Source organism: Ranitomeya variabilis, chromosome 3 (genome assembly GCF_051348905.1).
Source record: "Ranitomeya variabilis isolate aRanVar5 chromosome 3, aRanVar5.hap1, whole genome shotgun sequence".
NCBI classification, from domain to species: Eukaryota; Metazoa; Chordata; class Amphibia; order Anura; family Dendrobatidae; genus Ranitomeya; species Ranitomeya variabilis.
In genome coordinates, this window is record NC_135234.1 from 620,938,491 (window position 1) to 620,960,280 (window position 21,790).

At 44.0% G+C, this 21,790-nt stretch overlaps 1 protein-coding gene across 8 annotated transcripts in view; it reads right to left on the reverse strand.

Annotated features, from left to right (window-relative positions):
- Positions 1 to 21,790, reverse strand: part of RCBTB2 (RCC1 and BTB domain containing protein 2) — a 127,788-nt gene that overhangs the window by 31,805 nt on the left and 74,193 nt on the right. For all 8 annotated transcript variants that reach the window (XM_077297412.1, XM_077297406.1, XM_077297407.1 and 5 more), the window contains 2 exons: positions 18,683 to 18,790; positions 15,690 to 15,832 (listed from right to left, as the gene is read on the reverse strand). In XM_077297412.1, coding sequence (XP_077153527.1) covers positions 15,690 to 15,832; positions 18,683 to 18,790 — 251 coding nt within the window. The remainder of the gene's footprint in view (positions 1 to 15,689; positions 15,833 to 18,682; positions 18,791 to 21,790) is intronic.

A 21,790-nucleotide genomic window follows, 5' to 3' on the forward strand; every position in this document is an offset into this window, starting at 1 on the left:
GTGAACGGGGAACCCTGTCTTTTTCTCCGATCTGAGCCCACCAAACATATGATCCTGTATGGACTGTGGTACAGGTTCCTCTTCAAGTCCCATCGTGTTACGTACAGCAGAGACTAGGTCCTCGATATATTCTGAGGAAAAGAGGTATTTCCTGACCTCAGCCTTAGGGGATGCAGGATCTTCCCAGCCAACAGATGAAGTTTGAGAGTGGTCTGAATCAGAGTCCGATTCAATGACCTGTATCTTTCTCTTCTTAGCTGGGGAGTGTGGTGGCGGAGGTGGAGGTGGAGGTGTGAAAGCTGCCAAGGAAGATTGTACCTCCTGTTTAACAAGAGAGCGAATCTCATCTAGTAGTGATGGTTGCTCCGCTTTAATTATCTTGTCAGTGCAAGGCTGACAGAGCTTTTTATCCCAGTTAGGAGGGAATTTAGCAGCACAGACCGGGCACTTCTTCCTATAGTTAGCTTTGGGGGTAGACCTTTCTCCCTGAAATAAAGAGGGAGAGAGGAGTGAGGAGCTAAACCCCCTAAGGGAACTACCTCCCGGATCCCGTCCCTGCATACTCACAGTAGCAGGGGCAGCGCTGGGCTCTGCAGATGCAGGGCATAAAGAACCGTCCATACTGAAGGATTTTTGGTCTTACCTCAGTGGTGGTTCAGCAGGTTTTTATGGAGAGCGCTCCCAGCACCTGCCTCCAGCGGCCGAATCTCCCCCTCCCCCTCCGGTATCCATGTGTGGGACACCATTGCTCCGAACACGCCGGCCGGCGAAACCTGGAAGTACCGGCTTCAGGGAACATACAAAAAAAACGGAAGTGACGCGCGCGACCGCTGACGTTACTTCCGGAACGCCGAGCCGAGCCGCATAGAGGGGAAGAAGCCGGGAAGCTCAAGGAGGATCCCGGCTGGGGATCCAGGCCTGCTTTACCCTCGCGGGGGCGCAGGAAGGCCTGGAAGGGGTCCCGAGGAACCTGGCATCAGGACGACGGGAGCAGCATAAGGGGGAGGCACAGAGCAACACCAGCTGCCCGGCTAAGCAGGTAACCCGCATAAGAAAAAACACACTGTAGCCGCCGGCCACTACAGCATATGGAAAAAAACCTCTCCCTGTCCCAAAGGGGAACAGGAAAGACACTGGCAAGTGGGAGGTGGGAGGTCCTTTTAACCTCTCTGTGTTTCCTGTTCCCCATTAGGGCAAAGAGACAACCTCCATATGCCGTTGTGGAAGGTGACTAGAGAAATACGCACCGGTGTTAGAGAAAAGCCGGTAATTCAATTGCCGGCTTTTCATTTCTCCTTCCCAAACCCGACATGATATGAGACATGGTTACATACAGTAAACCATCTCATATCTCTTTTTTTTTTGCATATTCCACACTACTAATGTTAGTAGTGTGTATGTTAAGGGTTAGGGTTAAATGGCGGAAAAAATTGGTGTGGGCTCCCACGCAATTTTCTCCGTCAGAGTGGTAAAGCCAGTGACTGAGGGCAGATATTAATAGCCTAGAGAGGGTCCATGGTTATTGCTCCCCCTGGCTACAAACATCTGCCCCCAGCCACCCCAGAAAAGGCACATCTGGAAGATGCGCCTATTCTGGCACTTGGCCACTCTCTTCCCACTCCCGTGTAGCGGTGGGATATGGGGTAATGAAGGGTTAATGTCACCTTGCTATTGTAAGGTGACATTAAGCCAGATTAATAATGGAGAGGCGTCAATTATCACACCTATCCATTATTAATCCAATAGTACGAAATGGTTAATAAAACACACACACATTATTAAAAAGTATTTTAATTAAATAAAGACACAGGGTGTTGTAATATTTTATTAGACTCTTAATCCACCTGAAGACCCTTGTCACCTGAAACAAAGTTTCAAAAAAACAAACAACAATATTCCATACCTTCCGTCGTTCTGTCCCACGTTGTAAATCCATCTGAAAGTGTTAACCAATTTTACAAGTAGAAGCCTGTTAATGCAGCCGCTTCTGCCTGTAAAAACCCCCGGGAATGAATGGAAAGCAGGGTGACCTGTAGTTACCTTGAGTTGCGGTGATGCGCCCCCTGCTGGATGTCCTCATGAACTGGAGCCTTGGAATTTTTCCCACGCTTGAGTTCATATGAGGACATCCAGCAGGGGGCGCATCACCGCGACTCAAGGTAACTACAGGTCATTCCCCTGCAATCCATTCATTCCCCGGGGGGTTTACAGGCACGAGCACTGCTTTAGCAGAGCTCCTGGCTGTAAAATGATTTAACCCCTTCAGATGGATTTACTTCGTGGGTCTTGACCTGAGCAACGGAAGGTATGGGATATTGTTGTTTTTTTATTTTTCCTTTGTTACAGAACGAGGGTCTTCAGGTGGATTAAAAGTCTAATAAAATATTACAACACCCTGTGTCTTTATTTAATTAAAATACTTTTTAATAATGTGTGTGTGTTTTATTAACCATTTCGTACTATTGGATTAATAATGGATAGGTGTGATAATTGACGCCTCTCCATTATTAATCTGGCTTAATGTCACCTTACAATAGCAAGGTGACATTAACCCTTCATTACCCCATATCCCACCGCTACACGGGAGTGGGAAGAGAGTGGCCAAGTGCCAGAATAGGCACATCTTCCAGATGTGCCTTTTCTGGGGTGGCTGGGGGCAGATGTTTGTAGCCAGGGGGGCCAATAACCATGGACCTTCTCTAGGCTATTAATATCTGCCCTCAGTCACTGGCTTTACCACTCTGGCGGAGAAAATTGCGCGGGAGCCCACGCCAATTTTTTCAGCCATTTAACCCTTTATTTTACAAGCTATAGCGCCCAAATTTTGCACATACACACTACTAACATTAGTAGTGTGGAATATGCAAAAAAAAAAAGGGATATGAGATGGTTTACTGTATGTAAACCATGTCTCATATCATGTCGGGTTTCGGAAGGAGAAATGAAAAGCCGGCAATTGAATTACCGGCTTTTCTCTAACACCGGTGCATATTTCTCGCATTGCACACGCATGGTCCGTGTGTAATCCGATTTTTTCTCGCACCCATAGACTTGCATTGGCGAGTCTCGGCCGAGATACGCTGACAATCGCGGCAGGCTGCGATTTTACTCGGATCCTGAATACGGTGGAGAAAATATCGGATGATGGGAGCTGCACCATAGATTAACATTGGGCCGAGTGCTATGCGATTTTTTTATCGCATAGCACTCGTCCGTATTACGGTCTAGTGTGACCCCGGCCTAATCCAGATGGCCATACCACAGCAAACCATTAATAAACAACATTTCCCTCATGTCTGCTTTACATCAGCACCATTTGTAAAATGTTCTTTTATTTTGTTAGCATTTTAGGAGGTTTAAAAACGTAGCAGCAATTTTTCATTTTTTCAAGGAAATTTACAAAATGTATCTTTTTTAGGGACTTATCCATGTTTGAAGTGACTTTAGGGGTCTCATATATTGGGAAACCCCCAAACGTGATACCATTTTAAAAACAGCACCCCCTGACATATTGAAAACTGCTGTCAGGTAGTTTATTAACCCTTCAGGTGCTTTTCAGGAATTAATGCAAAGTGGTATGACAGAAATGAAAAAGTGTATGTTCACCACCTAAATGCCTCTAACTTCTGAACAGGTTACAACAGCCGTCAGACTATACGGCCGCTATTTGGACGTGAATTGCCATGGCAAACATCAGGACCACAAAATCATGATCTGAGGGCACCAATTTGGATAAAGAGGAAGCCCCCACACTCTGTTAACCATTTATAATGATGTAGTCACTATTGACAGCAGTATCTAAGGGGTTAAACAGATTTGGACGGTGCAAACACTGATCATGGCTGATGCAGCAAGTGGTCAGCTATAGTGTACAGCAGACAGCTGCTGGATTGTCACCTGTATGGGGATGGTATTCTCTTATATCTCAGGTCAGTTAAGACGTATTGGCTGTCATTAAGGGGTTAAATAAAGATGCTTTGTTTTTTATACTTCCTGGTATTTGGTTTTAACAAAACTTTATTGACAGACTATAGGTGCGAATTATATGACTTTTTGCCACAGAAACGTACCAAGAACAAAATGTGCGGTTTTTTACCAGTGGAATTTCTGCACCTAATGCAAGTCTATGGGGAAATTGCATGAAAACTCAGCGTACCCGAAAGAAATATTGACATGCTGTGGATTTGAACCACGAACTGCAGGTCAGTTTATGTGGAGATAAAAAGAAGCACAGCGGGCAGGATATTTCTGTAAATCCACTTTGCAGGAACTGTGAGAAGCTGCGTTTTTGATGCATCAGAAATACACACAGTATCAAACATGCACCAGAAGCTCATCAAGGGAATGTAGACTTACTTTGCAAAAGTTTTAGGCAGATGGTGGAAAAATCCTGCATAGTACTGTATATGCAACACATATTTTACATGAATAAAAAAAATCCAAAAGCGCATTAAAATGCACAGATTGCAGATGCTCCAGCTTGAAGATATGGTATGTGAAATTGCCAGGAGCAAATTTGGTGAGGATTGGAGATTGGGTAACCCGGATTTTGGCTACATTCCCACAATGAGCTTTTGAAGGAGTCGGAGTGGCTCTGAAACGTGTTGACATTAAACCAACATTCCATATCCTATTGTGGCTTGTCGTTTATCTGGCAGCGCAGGATACTGCCATCGCCCTTGGCAAATTTCACTATATTTTACATGGTGTTCTTCATACTCACAGGTGCCAATAATACTAACCGCAACTGTTCATACAGTATAGGGAGGCAAGCCATCCCTTCTCTTCTGTACTCATTGAGCTACTGTATGTAGGGCTCACTATTTAGATTACAAAAATAATTGTTGAATCTGAATGGTTAAGAATCAATTCAAATTAAAAAAACAACTGTACTAAGTGGGGTTAAAATGGGGTTAAAATGGTATTTTATGGACAGGGAAGAAAAATTCTGCATGATTACTTTACTCCTGCATTCTTTACACACACAACACTATTATTATAGGGAATGAACTTGTTAGTGTCAAAAACACACTATCCACAAAGAGCAACAGCAAAAAGCAAAATCTCCATACAGATGACAGCACGTAGAAGCCATCAGGACTAATACACCACATCTCTCATGTTCAAAGGAAAAAAGACAATCTATATATATATAATTGTCTAAGGGTACTTCCGTCTGTCCTTCTGTCTGTCACCGTTATTCGTTCGCTGATTGGTCTCGGCAGCTGCCTGTCATGGCTGCCGCGACCAATCAGCGACGCGCACAGTCCAGAAAAAAATGGCCGCTTACTCCCCGCACTCACTGCCGGCGCCCGCATACACCGCTCACACAGGGTTAATGCCGGCGGTAACGGACCGCGTTATGCCGCGGGTAACGCACTCCGTTACCGCTGCTATTAACCCTGTGTGTCCCCAACTTTGTACTATTGACGCCGCCTATGTGGCATCAATAGTACAAAATGTAATGTTAAAAATAATAAATAAATTTAAAAAAACCTGCTATACTCACCCTCCGCCGCCTTTCTCGCTCCTCGCCACGCTCCCCGGACCGCTCCATTACAAGCGTCAGCTTGCGGTGCGGTCCCGACCCAGGGCTGGTGTGCGGCAAGGACCTGCCGTGACGTCACGGTCATGTGACCGCGACGTCTTCATAGGTCCTGCTCCCACCAGCCCTGGCACTTGCAATGGAACTCGGCTTCAGGAAAATGGCCGCCGCGATCTCGATCTGCGCACGCGCAGCATCCAGCGGCCATCTTCCTGAAGCCGACCACTACCATCTGCACAGGATCCCAGGAAGAGAAGAGGCGGGACGCAGAGGAGCAGCGACAAGAATGGTGAGTATGATACACAACAAGGGGCCCTCGGATCGTTAGGCGAGTATGTTTATTTTTTATTTTTTGGCCCTATACGTGCCTCGGTAATATACTACGTCACTGGGCAATATCCTACGTGGCTCTGCTGTATACTACAAGGCTGGGCAATATACTACGTGGCTGGGCAATATACTACGTGGCTGGGCAATATACTACGTGGCTGGGCAATATACTACGTGGCTGGGCAATATACTACATCACTGGGCAATATACTATGTGGCTGGGCAATATACTACGTGGCTGGGCAATATACTACGTGGCTGGGCAATATACTACGTGGCTGGGCAATATACTACGTGGCTGGGCAATATACTACGTGGCTGGGCAATATACTACAAAGCTGGGCAATATACTACAAAGCTGTGCAATATACTATGTGGCTCTGCGCAATATCCTACGTCGCTGTGCTGTATACTATGTAGCTGGGCAATATACTACGTCGCTGGGCAATATACTACGTGACTGGGCAATATACTACGTAAATGGGCAATATACTACGTGGACATGCTTACTCTAGAATACCCGATGCGTTAGAATCGGGCCACCATCTAGTACCACTATATTCTCTTATTTTCCTAAGGGATGTGTCTCATGAAAATACTCTACTTTCTCGGAGCTGCGGTGATTACTTTATAAACGTTATGCAGCTTTGATGATGCACTTTGTGTGTTGGCCGAGCTCTGGCAATTATTCTGTAGAGCAGGGGTCCCCAACCTGGAGCTCGGGAGCCACATGTGGCTCGCGGTCCCATGACTTGTGGCTCGCGGTCCCATGACCTATGGCTCGCGGCTGTCTGTCAGCTTGGTGCATTAGCTCCAGTTCTAGCAAACAGGTATGAAGAGCACATCTGAAAATGGTGAATTTTGTGATCAGCCCTGCACAGAAGAGCAGATCTTGATGCACATATACTCTTCTTAGGGGTTTTGAGATGAGTTAAGTATGGTACGCTGGAGACAAGATCACACCACCTGTCAGAGGAGATGTTTGAAGCTGGATGTGACAGTGTCTTGGGAGTACTTTATAGGAGGATACTTAATGGGGGGTATTGTAGGAATCCCTGGATCTTTGTATACTGCTTTGGGGTGATTGAGTTTTGTGAAAAAGCTTTAGTTACCATTATTCCTGTAATGGGGGCTTTGGTTGCCACTATTGTGAGGGGGGCAGGAGCTGAATGTGGCTCTCAAGGTCAGAAACGTTGGGGACCTCTGCTGTAGAGCAAGCACAAGATCGCTATTTCTGTCATCTGTGCAGTAAAGCTAGGAAGCTTTACAGATGATAGAAATCTAAAGCTACAAAGCACATCTAATATATAAAGCTGAATGTGTGTATGTATGTATGTATGTATGTATGTCCGGGATTGGCATCTGAACCGTCGCAGCTACAGCCACAAAATTTTGCATAGTCACACGTCTGGACCCCGAGAGCGTCATAGGCTATGTTGTGAGGTGAAATTTTAACCCCGCGCTTTCCAATTCACCAAACAATTTTGCCCCTATCTACATAATGGGGAAAAAAAGTGAAAGGAAAAGTGTTGGAGGCGTCGCAGCTACAGGCACAAAATTTTGCACAGTCACACGTCTGGACCCCGAGAGCGTCAAAGCTATGTTGTGAGGTGAAATTTTAACCCCGCTCTTTCCAATTCACCAAACAATTTTGCCCCTATCTACATAATGGGGAAAAAGTGAAAGGAAAAGTGTTGGAGGCAAATTAACAGCTGCCAGATGTGAACAAGGGGGACTTAAAGAATGACAGCGATGGGGCCAAAGAGTATATACTGTACAGTTGCTAAGGTGGGGCCCCAACATGGGATAATCACCACACCACGGGGATATGAACACACACACAAAATGCGCCACACACTACCACGTGCTCGAACACATATACCACCCTCAGCGCACATTTCACCACACATACACCAACCTCGCCACATAAAAGTCGAAACACAAAAGTCGCCGCTCAAAACTCGCCACGCGCAAAATTCTCCACATGCAAAACTCACCTCATGGAAAACTCGCCACACGCAAAACTTGCACACGCAGAAAAATTGCCACATGCACAAAAGTTGCAACACATGCAAAAGTTGCCTCACACAAAACTTGCACATACTCAAAAGGCACCACACATAAAACTCGCCACGCGCAAAACTCGCCATGCGCAAAACTTGCTGCACACAACTTGCTACACTAACCTGTCACATGCAACTCGACACACAAAAAGTTGCTACACGCATGTCGCCACACAAAACTCATCTCACAAAAGTCGCTACATGCATGTCGCCACATGCAACTCAACACACACAACTTGACACACGAAACTCACCCTAAAACACACACAAGTCTGGTATTATCCTTCAAAAATAAAAATCTGATTAATAAGCTGAAAAACTACAAGAGCAACAAATGTACCATATAGGAATCCGGCAGCTGTCAGTCACATGACCAGTCTATTATGTGTATGTGTGAGCTAATATATACTGCCAGGGGGGTGGGCTTCCTGTTGGCTGGGGATTTATCAGGCTGCCAATTTAGCTTACAAATACTGAGGTAAAAATACTGACCAAATAACGTGTGAATGAGGGCTAATACAGGAGGAGATGACATACAGATATATACTATATACAGGAGGAGATGACACACAGGTATATACTATTTACAGGGGAGATGACACAGGTATATACTATATACAGGAGGAGATGACACAGATATATACTATATACAGGAGAGATGACACACAGGTATATACTATATAGAGGAGGAGATGACACAGGTACATACAGGTACATACTACATACAGGAGGAGATGACATACAGGTATATACTATATACAGGAGGAGATGACACACAGGTATATACTATATACAGGAGCAGATTACCTACAGGTATATAGTATATACAGGAGGAGATGACACACAGATATATACTATATATAGGTGAGATGACACAGGTATATACTATATACAGGAGATTACATACAGGTATATCTAATATATAAAGCTGAATGTGTGTATGTATGTGTGTGTGTGTGTGTGTGTGTGTGTGTGTGTGTGTGTGTGTGTGTGTGTGTGTGTGTGTGTGTGTGTGTGTGTGTATGTATGTATGTATGTATGTATGTATGTATGTATGTCCGGGATTGGCATCTGCACCGTCACAGCTACAGCCACAAAATTTTGCAGTCACACATCTGGACCCCGAGAGCGTCATAGGCTATGTTGTGAGGTGAAATTTTAACCCCGCGCGTTCCAATTCACCAAACAATTTTGCCCCTATCTACATAACGGGGAAAAAGTGAAGGGAAAAGTGTTGGAGAAAAATTGACAGCTGCCAGATGTGAACAATGGGGACTTAAAGAATGAGAGCGATGGCGCCAAAGAGTATATACCGTACAGTTGCTAAGGTGGGGCCCCGACATGGGATACTCACCACACACGGGGATATGAACACAAACACAAAATGCACCACACACTACCACGTGCTTGAACACATATACGACCCTCAGCGCACATTTCACCACACATACACCAACCTCGCCACATAAAAGTCGAAACACAAAAGTCACCACTCAAAACTCGCCACGCGCAAAACTCGCTACATGCAAAACTCGCCATATGCAAAACTAGGCTCACGCAAAACTCGCCACACGCAAAACTCACCTCATGGAAAACTCACCTCATGCAAAACTTGCACACACAGAAAAATTGCCACATGTACAAAAGTTGCACCACATGCAAAAGTTGCCTCACACAAAACTTGCACATACTCAAAACGCACCACACATAAAACTCGCCACGCGCAAAACTTGCCATGCACAAATCTTGCTGCACACAACTTGCTACACTAACCTGTCACATGCAACTCGACACACAAAATGTTGCTACACGCATGTCGCCACACAAAACTCATCTCACAAAAGTCACTACATGCATGTCGCCACACGCAACTCAACACACACAACTTGATACATGAAACTCGCCCTGAAACACACACAAGTCTGGTATTGTCCTTCAAAAATAAAAATCTGATTAATAAGCAGACAAACTACAAGAGCAACAAATGTACCATATAGGAAATACGGCAGCTGTCAGTCACATGACCTGTCTATTATGTGTATGTGTGAGCTAATATATACTGCCAGGGGGGAGGGCTTCCTGTTGGCTGGGGATTTATCAGGCTGCCAATAGCAACCAATCACAGCTCAGCTTCTATTTTGCTACAGTTAATTAATCTGAGCTCTGATTGGTTAATATAGGCAACAAAGACATTCTCAGTATAACAAAGCTAATATATGTTAAGAAATGCTTCTATTAGCTTAGTTTTTGCCTTTTAATAATTACATTTCTATCTATTTGTTTTGTGGTTTTTGTGTGCAGAATAAATTTTTGTTAACACATTCTATTTTGCTAACAGCAGTCATTAACCCGGGCGAAGCCGGGTAGTACAGCTAGTATATTCATATAACTCAACAAATCCACATCTACCAGCCAGGGCGAGGGGTCCTTATTATGAAGCCATTTATCAGATGGAAGGATATACATCTGAAACCTCTTGTCAAATGAAAAAGCGCTGAGAAATTACTTAATAAAACATTCTAGAGGAGTCTTAAAGGGAATCTGTCAGCAGGCTTTTGCTACGTAATCTGAGAACAGCAAAATATAGTGTAGTAAGGACTAGTGATGAGCGAGTGTACTCGTTGCCCGGGTTTTCCTCAGCACGCTCAGGTGACCTCCGAGTATTTGTTAGTGTTCGGAGATTTAGTTTTCATCGCGGCAGCTGAATGATTTACAGCTACTAGCCAGCCTAAGTACATGTGGGGGTTGCCTGGTTGCCAGGGAATCCCCACATGTACTCAGCCTGGCTAGTAGCTGTAAATCATTGAGCTGCTGCGATGAAAACTAAACCTCCGAGCAGTCATAATACTCGGAGACCACCTGAGCGTGCTGGGGAAAACCCGAGCAACGAGTATACTCGCTCATCACTAGTAAGGACGCTTGATTTCAGGAATGTGTCACTTATGGGGCTGCTTGCTGCAGTTCTGATAGAATCCTTATTTTCTCTGTTGTAGCAGTGGTCAGAATGGGAAGCTCTGTATAACCCCACCCACACTCAATTGGCAGGTGGCTGACAATGTACAGAGTACACAGGAAGCTGCCAATCAGTGGTGGGGGCGGGTTACACAGGTTGCCTGGACTGCCCTGCACTTGAGTCCTAGTCCTGTAGTGAAAATCTTCTGCTGATAAAACACTGGTTGTATTGAAACTACAACTCACAGTAAGTCACACATTCTATTAATCAGGCTTTCTTGCCCAATGTTATTCTGCTCACAGATTAAAATAGCAAGAACCTGCTGAAAAGTTTTGCTTTAAAGGGAATGTGCCAATGGAAACTGATCTATTGTTTAAATTAGGTTTTCATATGTTAAAATTTATATTTTTAAATTTGCCATATCACTACATATAGATATCCCTGAAGGACACATTTAATTTTTGTTTTGGCCCTTTTATTTGTTCTCCTCTTCCAAAAACTACAACAACTTTGTCTATCCACATAGTTGTAGTTTTGAAACAGGAATGTGTAAAATATGTGTAACTATATAAAAAAATAAATAAAATACCCCGCAATTTCACTATTGTTTTTGGGTGCGGTCACCTCGGATAACGCAATTTTTCCTGCAGATATAGGGTTAATATGCAGGTAAAATCGGGTTACAAAGAGCCAGTGTCATGCATGTCACTGGGCATGCTTACAGCTGCCATTCACAGAGTATGGGCAGTAACTGAATCCAATGTGGGCACCTCCTCTATGACTGGAAACCGGTGGCTGCCAGGAGGAATAAAGAACATTTTCAGTATGGCTGCCAGACACTTATAAAGCCATTTACCTGCAGATTAACCCTATATGACAGGTTCCCTTTAACTTCTACAGCGGAGCTTTCTAGGCTTGCGCTGATATTTAGGGGATTGTGAAAAGAGGAGGAGGTGTGCTGTGACATTGTCTACTGTAGATGGTGGATTTTGCGGTGTCTAATTGTAATCCTGAGTTCTATAATGAGAACATGAAATGCATGTCTAGTATAAGGGCTGGTGGACAGGCTGAACAATTGCACAATTTCTGTTTGGTTGTTTTTTTTTTTTTTAAACTATGGAAAATTGAAAAGCATTACCAAAATGTCCTCAAAAGCACATTTTGCATAAAAATCTGACAAACAACAGGTTTTCTGATGACATATTACTTGTAAAGACTTTGGTAAAGAGCCAGATCACCTTCTACCAAATGTACCTGGCCATCACAGCTCCTTCATTCCTGGTGCATGGATTTAATGGAGCTGCCTTCAGCAATTACAGCACAGACTCTTAAATAGCCGGCATCCGGTCATACCTTGAATAAAAGTTTTTTATTGGACTTCCAGAATATAATAGCAATGGTTCATTGCTTTTATATGCCGGAAATCCAATAAAGATATTTTATTTAAAGTATGAGAGAGAGCTGAAAGTTATTTAAATCATCCTAGAATAGCGTTGGGCATCCATCAGCCCATGTGGCCCCCGGATCCCTTCTTTCCCCAGGGTACAGTACCCGAGCAATCACTCAGCCTCCCTGACACACACACATCTATGTCACACAGAGTATTAACCCTTTTAGTAGCACAGAAGTCGCTGTAGATACAAAGTCACATTTTGACCTTTGGGCAAGTTCACCAAGTGTGAAGCACCAAAAGCAAGGTATAGGGTAGCTTGGGGCAGGATGAGCAATATGACTAGTAGAAGGTACCAGAAGAACATTAGCTTTAGGCCGGGGTCACACTTGCAAGTGGAATGCGAGAAACTCGCACAAGTCTCTCGCATCAATACCCGACAGCAGCACTCGGGACCGGAGCGTTCAGCTACATAGAAATACATGCAGTGTACACTCCGGTCCCAAGTGCCGGCGGCAGTGTCAGGTATTGAGGTGAGAGACTCGTGCTAGTTTCTCGCAAGTGTGACCCCGGCAATATACAAAGTCTAGCATTAGAGGTTTTATGGAGCTCTGGGCAGCACTCGCACAGCTGAGGTCTACATCACATCTGCAGACAAATACAAGAAGAGTATGTGGTCCACATGGTAGTAGTCAAAAATAAAGGGTTGAAAATAATCCAGGTTTATTTGGATCAGAGTGGCAAATGTGTTAAAAGATGACCTAATATCTCCTGGAAAGCATCATGAAATTAAAGCAAACAAAGTTATAAAACTAGTTTCTTCTGTGAGTTGGATGAAATTTGCCTATTCATTTTTATATATGAAAAAAAAAAAAATCAGAACCCATACAATTCACTACTAGGACAACCCCTTCTTGATCAAAATTAGTGATGAGTGAATATACTCATTACTCGCGATTTCCCGAGCACGCTCGGGCGTCCTCCGAGTATTTTTTTAGTGCTCAGAGATTTAGTTTTCATCGCCGCAGCTGAATGATTTACATCTGTTAGCCAGCATAAGTACATGTGGGGGTTGCCTGGTTGCTAGGGAATCCACACATGTACTTATGCTGGCTAACAGATGTAAATCATTCAGCTGCGGAAATAAAAGCTAATTCTCCGAGTACTTACAAATACTCAGAGGACACCTGAGCGAGCTCAGGAAATCTCGAGTAACGAGTATATTCGCTCATCACTAATCAAAATGTTTGGACCTATTAAAATAAGGCTAGTTTCACACTAGCGTTTACCTGATCTGCGGCAGGCTGCGGACTTCCTCCATGAAGCGCCGCCCTCGGCCGCCCCTCCGCCGCTAGCTCCGCCTACTTCTGCATGCGGCCCGCATGCGACCTCCGTACCTATCTTTAACATTAGGTACGCAGGTCGTGCGGCTGTATGCGGATGCTGCCGCATGCGTCGTTTTGACGATGCGGCGACCAGTGTAGGACGCAGCCTGTAGCATTTTTTTTTTCCGCATCGTCAAAACGACGCATGCAGCAGCATCTGCATACAGCCGCACGACCTGCGTTCCTAATGTTAAAGATAGGTACGGAGGTCGCATGCGGGCCGCATGCAGAAGTAGGCAGAGCTAGCGGCGGAGGTGCGGCCGAGGGCGGGGCTTCATGGAGGAAGTCCGCAGCCTGCCGCAGATCAGGTAAACGCTAGTGTGAAAGTAGCCTAATAAAGTTTATACGCCCCTCCTGTGTTGGCATGCACTCTCCCAGGGCTCCTGTGCGGTTGTTGTGACACGTGGCATCACTGTCCCAGCTTTCGCATCTACTGAACATGAAGTAGTCCAGGCTGTAGCTGATCTTGGACTTGCTCTTCATGCTCAATTCGACAGGAGGCGAAGACAGTGACACCACCACTAATTCTGCGCCTGAGTCGTGTCACAACAACAGCATGGGACCTCCAGTGAGAGAGTGTCAACACCACGGGAATGGCGCCAGCATGGGAGGGGAGTATAGGCTTCATTATTTTATGGGGGCCAAGCATGGGGAATGAGAAGCACTTGTCCAAGTAGTGATAAACCTGCTAAAACTTTACTGATACAGTCATGTGCGAATTCCATGCGGTTTTACAGAGTTTCCAAAGCTGAACTGCTCTATAAACATTTGTGCATTATTTATTCTTTCCTGTGGCTTTTGAACATCTAATGCAATTCTATGGGGAAAATCCACACATAAAACGCAGTGTACCCGCAAGACAAATTGGCATATTAAGGATTTCAAACATGCACAGCAGGTCAGATCTCTATAAACCCAATCCACTAGAACTGTAAGACGCCGGGGCTTTTATTGCGCAGCAAAAATGTACAACATTAAAGACTCCCCAAGAGCTCACTGCACTTAACATGAAGGGCCCTCCTGGCAAATAAAAAAAAAAAGTTGAGACTGCTTCAGACTCTTTCGGTGCAACTGAGACGTCTCTCCTAAGATCAGCAGATTCTGGTCTTCAGTAGTTAGGACCGCTACTACCTTTCAGCCATAGGACCCTCTGTCTACATGTCCTGAGTCAGTTTCCTTTTAAAGGTCGCACAGGTTTTTACACTTTGAACTTGTTCCAAACCATGAATATTAAAATGACTAGCAGAATAAGACATAATAAATAAGAGATAATATATCTTATACATTAGTAATATGTGGATCTTCCATGGCTTCACTAGCAGCAATTAAAGCTAAGGACTGTCATGCGGATGAAAGAACTTGCAAGAAAATATGATGCATTTCTAAGCTTCTTGCAGCCCTGTGTGCCAACTTGCAAAGTAACTTTGTTAGGCCGGTTTCACATTTCCGGTTGTGTCCACAGCTTTTCGGACGCATACATCCACATACGTCTTGATTTCCTATCTTTAACATTGTAGACGCAGGTGAATGCGTTCACCCGCGTTTGCTTACGCATGCGGTTTTTTTGCGGCGTGCGGCAAGGCGCGGAGAACGCACCATGTTGGAATTTTTGAAGCGGCAAATTTCTGTCAAATATGCGCAGGCATGCGGATGAATGCGTTAAAAAAAGGATTACGGTCTATGGGAATGCATGCGTACGAATGCGTTCGATGCGCTTGAGTACTTTGGACTGCACATGTCCAGGAACTGATTTAGACACGCCCTGGAAATCTCAAACGCATGCACATAAAAAGCACAAACGCATGTCAAAACGCATACAAACGCTGCGCTTTTTTTGCCGTCATGCATGAGCTGATGGGGATAAAAAAAACGCTGTGTTATCATTCGTTTTTGCATGCGTTTGCGGACGATACGCTGCGGACACAACCGCAAATGTGAAACCAGCCTTAGAGCCATTTATTGCAATAAATCATATACTTTTCTAGATCAGCCCCAAATACTGCTTACACTTACATACACCTACCTTTCTTTTTCCACACATACTTGAACAGGGTAGGACTGATTACTTTTATTTCCAGTTCCCAACTGGCCATAAGAGTTGGCTCCCCAAGCGTACATTACACCTTCATCTGTCATTGCCAGAGTATGTGCATAGCCACACACAACCTGCAAGAGACAACAGATATCGATAGAAAATAAGAAGTATAACGAGGACTTTGAGGCGACGTCCACACACTGCAGACTATTCTCACTTCCAACTTCAGTAAATACACAGTGAAAGTGACAAAATACATACAGTGCCTTGCAAAAGTATTCACCCCGCTTGGCTTTTTACATTACAACCAGTGTTTAAATATTAACTAGTCTAAGTTGGTGAAAGGAAGTGAGAAAAATATAGGTATACATTAAATTAATGGGATCAAGTACCTAAAAATTAGCATTTGCATATGTATTCACCCCTTTTCCTATGAAGCCTCTACAATTTTTTTGATGCAAACAATTACCTTCATAAGTCATGTGATTAGTGAAAGGAAGTCCACCTGTGTGCAATCTCAGTGTCACATGGCCTATCATTACATACACACTTTTTCTGAAAACGCCACAGCGGCTGCAACACCATAAGGCAAAAGGCACCACTAACCAAACACCATGAAGACCAAGGAGATCTCCAAACAAGTCAGGGTCAAAGTTGTTGAGAAGTCAGGGTTAGGTTATAAAAACATATTCCAATCTCTGATGATCCTCAGGCGCACCATCAAGTCTATTATCATCAAATGGAAAGAATATGGTACCATAACAAACCTGCCAAGAGAGGGCCCCCCCACTAAAACTCTCAACCCAAGGAAGGAGGGCATTAATCAGAGAGGCAGCACAGAGACCAAAGGTAACCCTGAAGGAGCTGAAGAGTTCCAAAGTAGAGACTGGAGTATCTCTCCATACGGCCACAATAAGCAATACACTTCATAGACGTGTCCTTTATGGATGACTGGGCAGAAAAAGCCTTTACTTACACACAAATTGTAGACCCATTTTGAGTTTGCCAAAAAGACATTTGGGAGACTCCCCAAATATATGGAGGAAGGTGCTGTGGTCAGATGAGCTCAAAACTGAGCTTTCTGGCCGCCAAGATAAACATTTTGTCTGGCATCAAACCAATGCATTTCCTCACCCAAAGAACACCATCCCCACAGTGAAACATGGTGGTAGCAGCATCATGCTGTGGGAATACTTTTCGGCAGCAGGGACCGGGAAAATGGTCGGAGTCGAAGAGTAGATGGATGATGTGAAATAAAGGGATGTTCTTGAGCAAAACCTGTTTGTCTATTAGTGATTTGTGACTGGGAAGGAGGTTCACCTTCCAACAAGATAATGACCCAAAACATACTGCTAAAGCAACACTAAAGTGGTTTAAGAGGAAACGTGTAAATGTTTTGGAGTGGCCTATTCAAAGCCCAGACTTTGATCCAAGTGAGAATCTGTGGTCAGACTTGAAGATTAGTAACATAGTTAGCAAGGCCGAAAAAAGACATTTGTCCATCAAGTCCAGCCTATATTCCATCAGAATAAATTACCAGATCTACGTCCTTCTAAAGAGCCTAATAACTGTAAGATACAATATTGTTATGCTCCAGAAGGACATCCAGGCCTCTCTTGATCCCCTCGACTGAGTTCGCCATCATCACCTCCTCAGGCAAGGAATTCCAGATTCTCGCTGCCCTAACAGTAAAGAATCCCCTTCTATGTTGGTGGATAAACCTTCTCTCTTCCAGACGCAGAGAATGCCTCCTTGTGACCGTCACCTTCCTTGGTATAAACAGATCCTTGGAGAGATATTTGTATTGTCCCCTTATATACTTATACATGGTTATTAGATCGCCCCTCAGTCATCGTTTTCTAGACTAAATAATCCTAATTTTGCTAATCTCTCTGGGTATTGTAGTTCCCCCATCCTCTTTAATTTTGTTGTCCTCCTTTGTACTCGCTCTAGTTAAAATTATATTGCTGTTCATCAGAGGAAACCATCCAACTTGAATGAGATGGGGAAGTTTTGCCTTGAGATCTAAGCAAAAATCACAGTAACAAGATGTGGAAGCGCAGACTTTTCCAATGCGACTTGCAGCTGTAGTTGCCGCAAAAGGAGGCTCTACAAAAGTACAGAATTTAGGGGAGGCGAATAGTTTTGCACACTAAAGTTTTCAGTTATTTTGTCCTATTAATAAATCCAGGTTGTGAGGCACCAAAACACGAAAAATGCCATTCTTTTGCAAGCCACTGTATATGAATTTTATGCAACATGTCAATTTTTTAACGGTTTGCACCAGGGTTTTAAATGCAGTTTTTGTACATAATAATTTTCTCCTGATCTAAAATCTGTGTGATCATACCCCCAAACCTTTATGATGCTGCAGATTTAAGAAATAAAAAGTATTAAAACATCTAAAGCAAGAGCTCAAACTAGTGCACACTCTCTGTGAAAATCACAGATTGAACTCGTGTGAAAAACGGACATCTGATTGAGCCCTAATGTGTACTGGGGTCCATCAGATAACGTTCTATACCCCTATTTGGTTAATAGAGATCCTGGTGTATGAGATGTCACAATACACATGGATTGTGTTCGTTTTGTTTTCTTTTTTTTAAATCTGCAGCATATTAAAAGGTTTGGGGATATGTTCACACAGATTTTGGATCAGGCTTTTTCTGTCTGAAAAAAATAAAAAAAATCACTGAATGATGTGCACGGCCTATAGTCTAATGTGTATGGAGGGGCACCTTAAAGATTATATCAGCAGAGATGATACAAAACCTCTTCGGTGCATGGAAGATAAGGGTAAATGATAGCCCGAATCGTTGTTCAGCCAACAGTTATCTAAAATATATGGGTGCATGGCTCTGCCTTCTCTTCCAAATACCAACCCCTGTAGCCAGTTTCACAGTGACTAATAACATGGGTTATATTACGGATTATGTTGTAGAGACACCAACCCTTTGCAGTAAATCATTGAGTAAACACACCTGTTCCACGCGAACACCTTGAAGAGTAGCTATTCTGCATGGCGTTGGCTGGTTTCCACTGCTTCCCAACCCTAGCTGTCCATTTCCGTTGTAGCCCCACGCATAAACCTTATCAAACAAGAAGATAGATAAACACAGTGTTATCTTTCATTACTGGCAAAGCCTGGAATGAAGCAGCTTGCGCTATCACTGCATTATTTTATCAGTCTGCTATAAATGCCAGATGCTAAGAAACAATGGACAGTACAAGTGCAGACATATTATTCTCGCTAGGAAATTTACAGTTTATTATACTCTGTAAATTTCCCTAACTTTCAATTTATTACATTAGAGAGCCATGAATCTTCTATACATCCTGTAGGAGAAGGAAGCATTAACATATTTATGCCATACATAACAGAAACTGAACAGTCCAGGTGATTATATGATTTGTGATTAAAGAAAAAAAAAAAAAAGGAATTAGTCCCAACAGTAATTGCATTTCCAGGCGTCCATCCGGCATGACAGGAAGTAATTCTTCTCATCCTCTAGGGACAGGAAACACAAGAGGTTAAACACCCCCTGCCTCCACTTTACCCTCAGGTGTTTTATCAATCACCACACCAGGATGGATGCAACTTTTATGGAATTCTCTCACACAAATGTTAACTTGACATACGTACAAGGAATTCAAAGGAGGGAATGTAAGGGTGCTGTCATGATGGACACCTGGAAATACAATTACCGGTAGGAGCAATTCCTATTTTCCCAGGACATCACCTTATGACAGCATGACAGGAGAACTACCAAATAAATGGATTCTAGGGTAGGACAACGGCCTGAAGGACCCAATAATATGTCCAGTTTGTAGGGACTACAGAAGGTGCCTAAGCTAGACCAGATCGCGGCCCTAATGATCTGGTCCAGGGAGGCTGCTGCCCTCTCAGGTTAGGAGACGAAGTTGCCCACGTGGAATGTGTCTTAAAGTCAAAAGGAAGGGGGGGGGGGGTCTTTTCTTTTCGATTCATATACCAGGGATATGGTCGGAGTGATCCACCTGGCTAAAGTCATTTTTGAGGCTTTCCTGCCCTTGTTTCTGCCGGAGTACTGAACAAAATAGGTTTAAGTCCTGTCTCCAGGGTCCTGTAGCTTCCACATAACCTATCACCAACCTCCTTACCTCCAGTGCATGGAATGATCTCTTCCTCTCATTCCTTGGGTGTTGACAAAAAGGAATGTAGAATGATCTCTTGGTTTAGATTTGTATTGGATACCACTTTTGGAAGAAAAGACGGGTCAAGCCTGAGTACTATCCGATCATCCAGAATACGCAGATAAGAGTCTTTCACTGATAAAGCCTGAATCTCTCCCACTCGCTTTGCCGAAGTGACTGCTACTAGGAACACCATTTTCATGAAAAGTAATCTGATATTGACCTCTCCTGAGGCTCAAAAGGGAGGCTTGCACAAGAACCTAGTGCCAGATTTAGGTACCATGGTGGTACCAAAGAGAAAAAAGACAAGGCACTTCTGGAAGAGACGTGGGGCACAAGTGGGACATCAAATCAGTCATCAAGATCGTGAAAACACTTGGCACTCGTTTTGCTGTATTCAACAGAAATATTTATTAATAGTGGTCTTATTTAAGTCCTCTTTTCTCAGAAGAGGCAATTTGCATATTAAATTTCCCAGAGGAGCATTGCACAGCGAATAAGCCTCCTTACTTTGACAAGCCAGAGCTGGTATGTCACTCTCCACAAGGAGAAACCTTACCCCTTAGACCCCAGTCCAGAGCCTCTCACCTAGCAAGTATTACTTTGATCTTTTAGATCCCAGTTTTCTCCCTGTCTTCCTTTTCCCATCCTCTCCATCTGTTCTGTCCTTATCTGAGTGATTGACAAAACATCTAATACTACAATGATGCTGAGAGGTTAATTCCTTTTTTTGCCATGTATTATTAGCATTTGTATATTTAGGATTAGGTTTTGCTTTGCACTTTATGACATACTAGATGGTGGCCCGATTCCAACGCATCGGGTATTCTAGAATATGTATGCGTAGTGTATAGCACAGCCCACGTAGTACATTGCGCAGCCCAAGTAGTACATTGCGCAGCCCACGTAGTACATTGCGCAGCCCACGCAGTACATTGCGCAGCCCACGCAGTACATTGCGCAGCCCACGCAGTACATTGCGCAGCCCACGCAGTACATTGCGCAGCCCACGCAGTACATTGCGCAGCCAACGCAGTACATTGCGCAGCCAACGCAGTACATTGCGCAGCCCACGTTGTATATTGCGCAGCCCACGTTGTACATTGTGCAGCCCACGTTGTATATTGCGCAGTCCACGTAGTCTATTGCGCAGCCCACGTTGTATAGTCACATAGTATATTGCCCAGCCAAGTAGTATATTGCCCAGCCCATGTAGTATATTGCCCAGCCCATGTAGTATATTGCCCAGCCACGTAGTATATAGCACAGCCCATGTAGTATATTGCCCAGCCACGTAGTATATTGCCCAGCCACGTAGTATATTGCCCAGCCCATAGGCAGAATGAATAGTAAAAAGTTGGTCACACGGGGTTAATAGCAGCGGTAACGGAGTGCATTACACCGCGGCATAACGCGGTCCGTTACCGCTGCCATTAACCCTGTGTGAGGGCAAACTGGAGGGGAGTACGGAGCGGGCACTGACTGCAGGGAGGAAGGAGCGGCCATTTTTCCGCCGGACTGTGCCCGTTGGTGATTGGTCGTGGCTGTTTTGCCACGACCAATCAGCGACTTCGATTACATGACAGATAGAGGCCGCGACCAATGAATATCCATGACAGACAGACAGACAGAAAAATGGAAGTGACCCTTAGACAATTATATAGTAGATTTGTTAATTGGTGTTTATTCTGGAAAAAAAAATTTCTGGATTTTGCCACCATTAATAAATATTTCTGTTGAATACATCGAAACGAGTGCCAAATGTTTTCACGACACCATAGTGGTACTGATTATCTAAATGTAGGTCTTAATCTGGTGACTGCTTTAGAAAACCTAGCAATGTAGGGATGGTCTGAGAGACTTTGCGACCCCTGTTCTCGGGATTGTGGGAGTCCCAGTATTTGGACCTCAGAAAA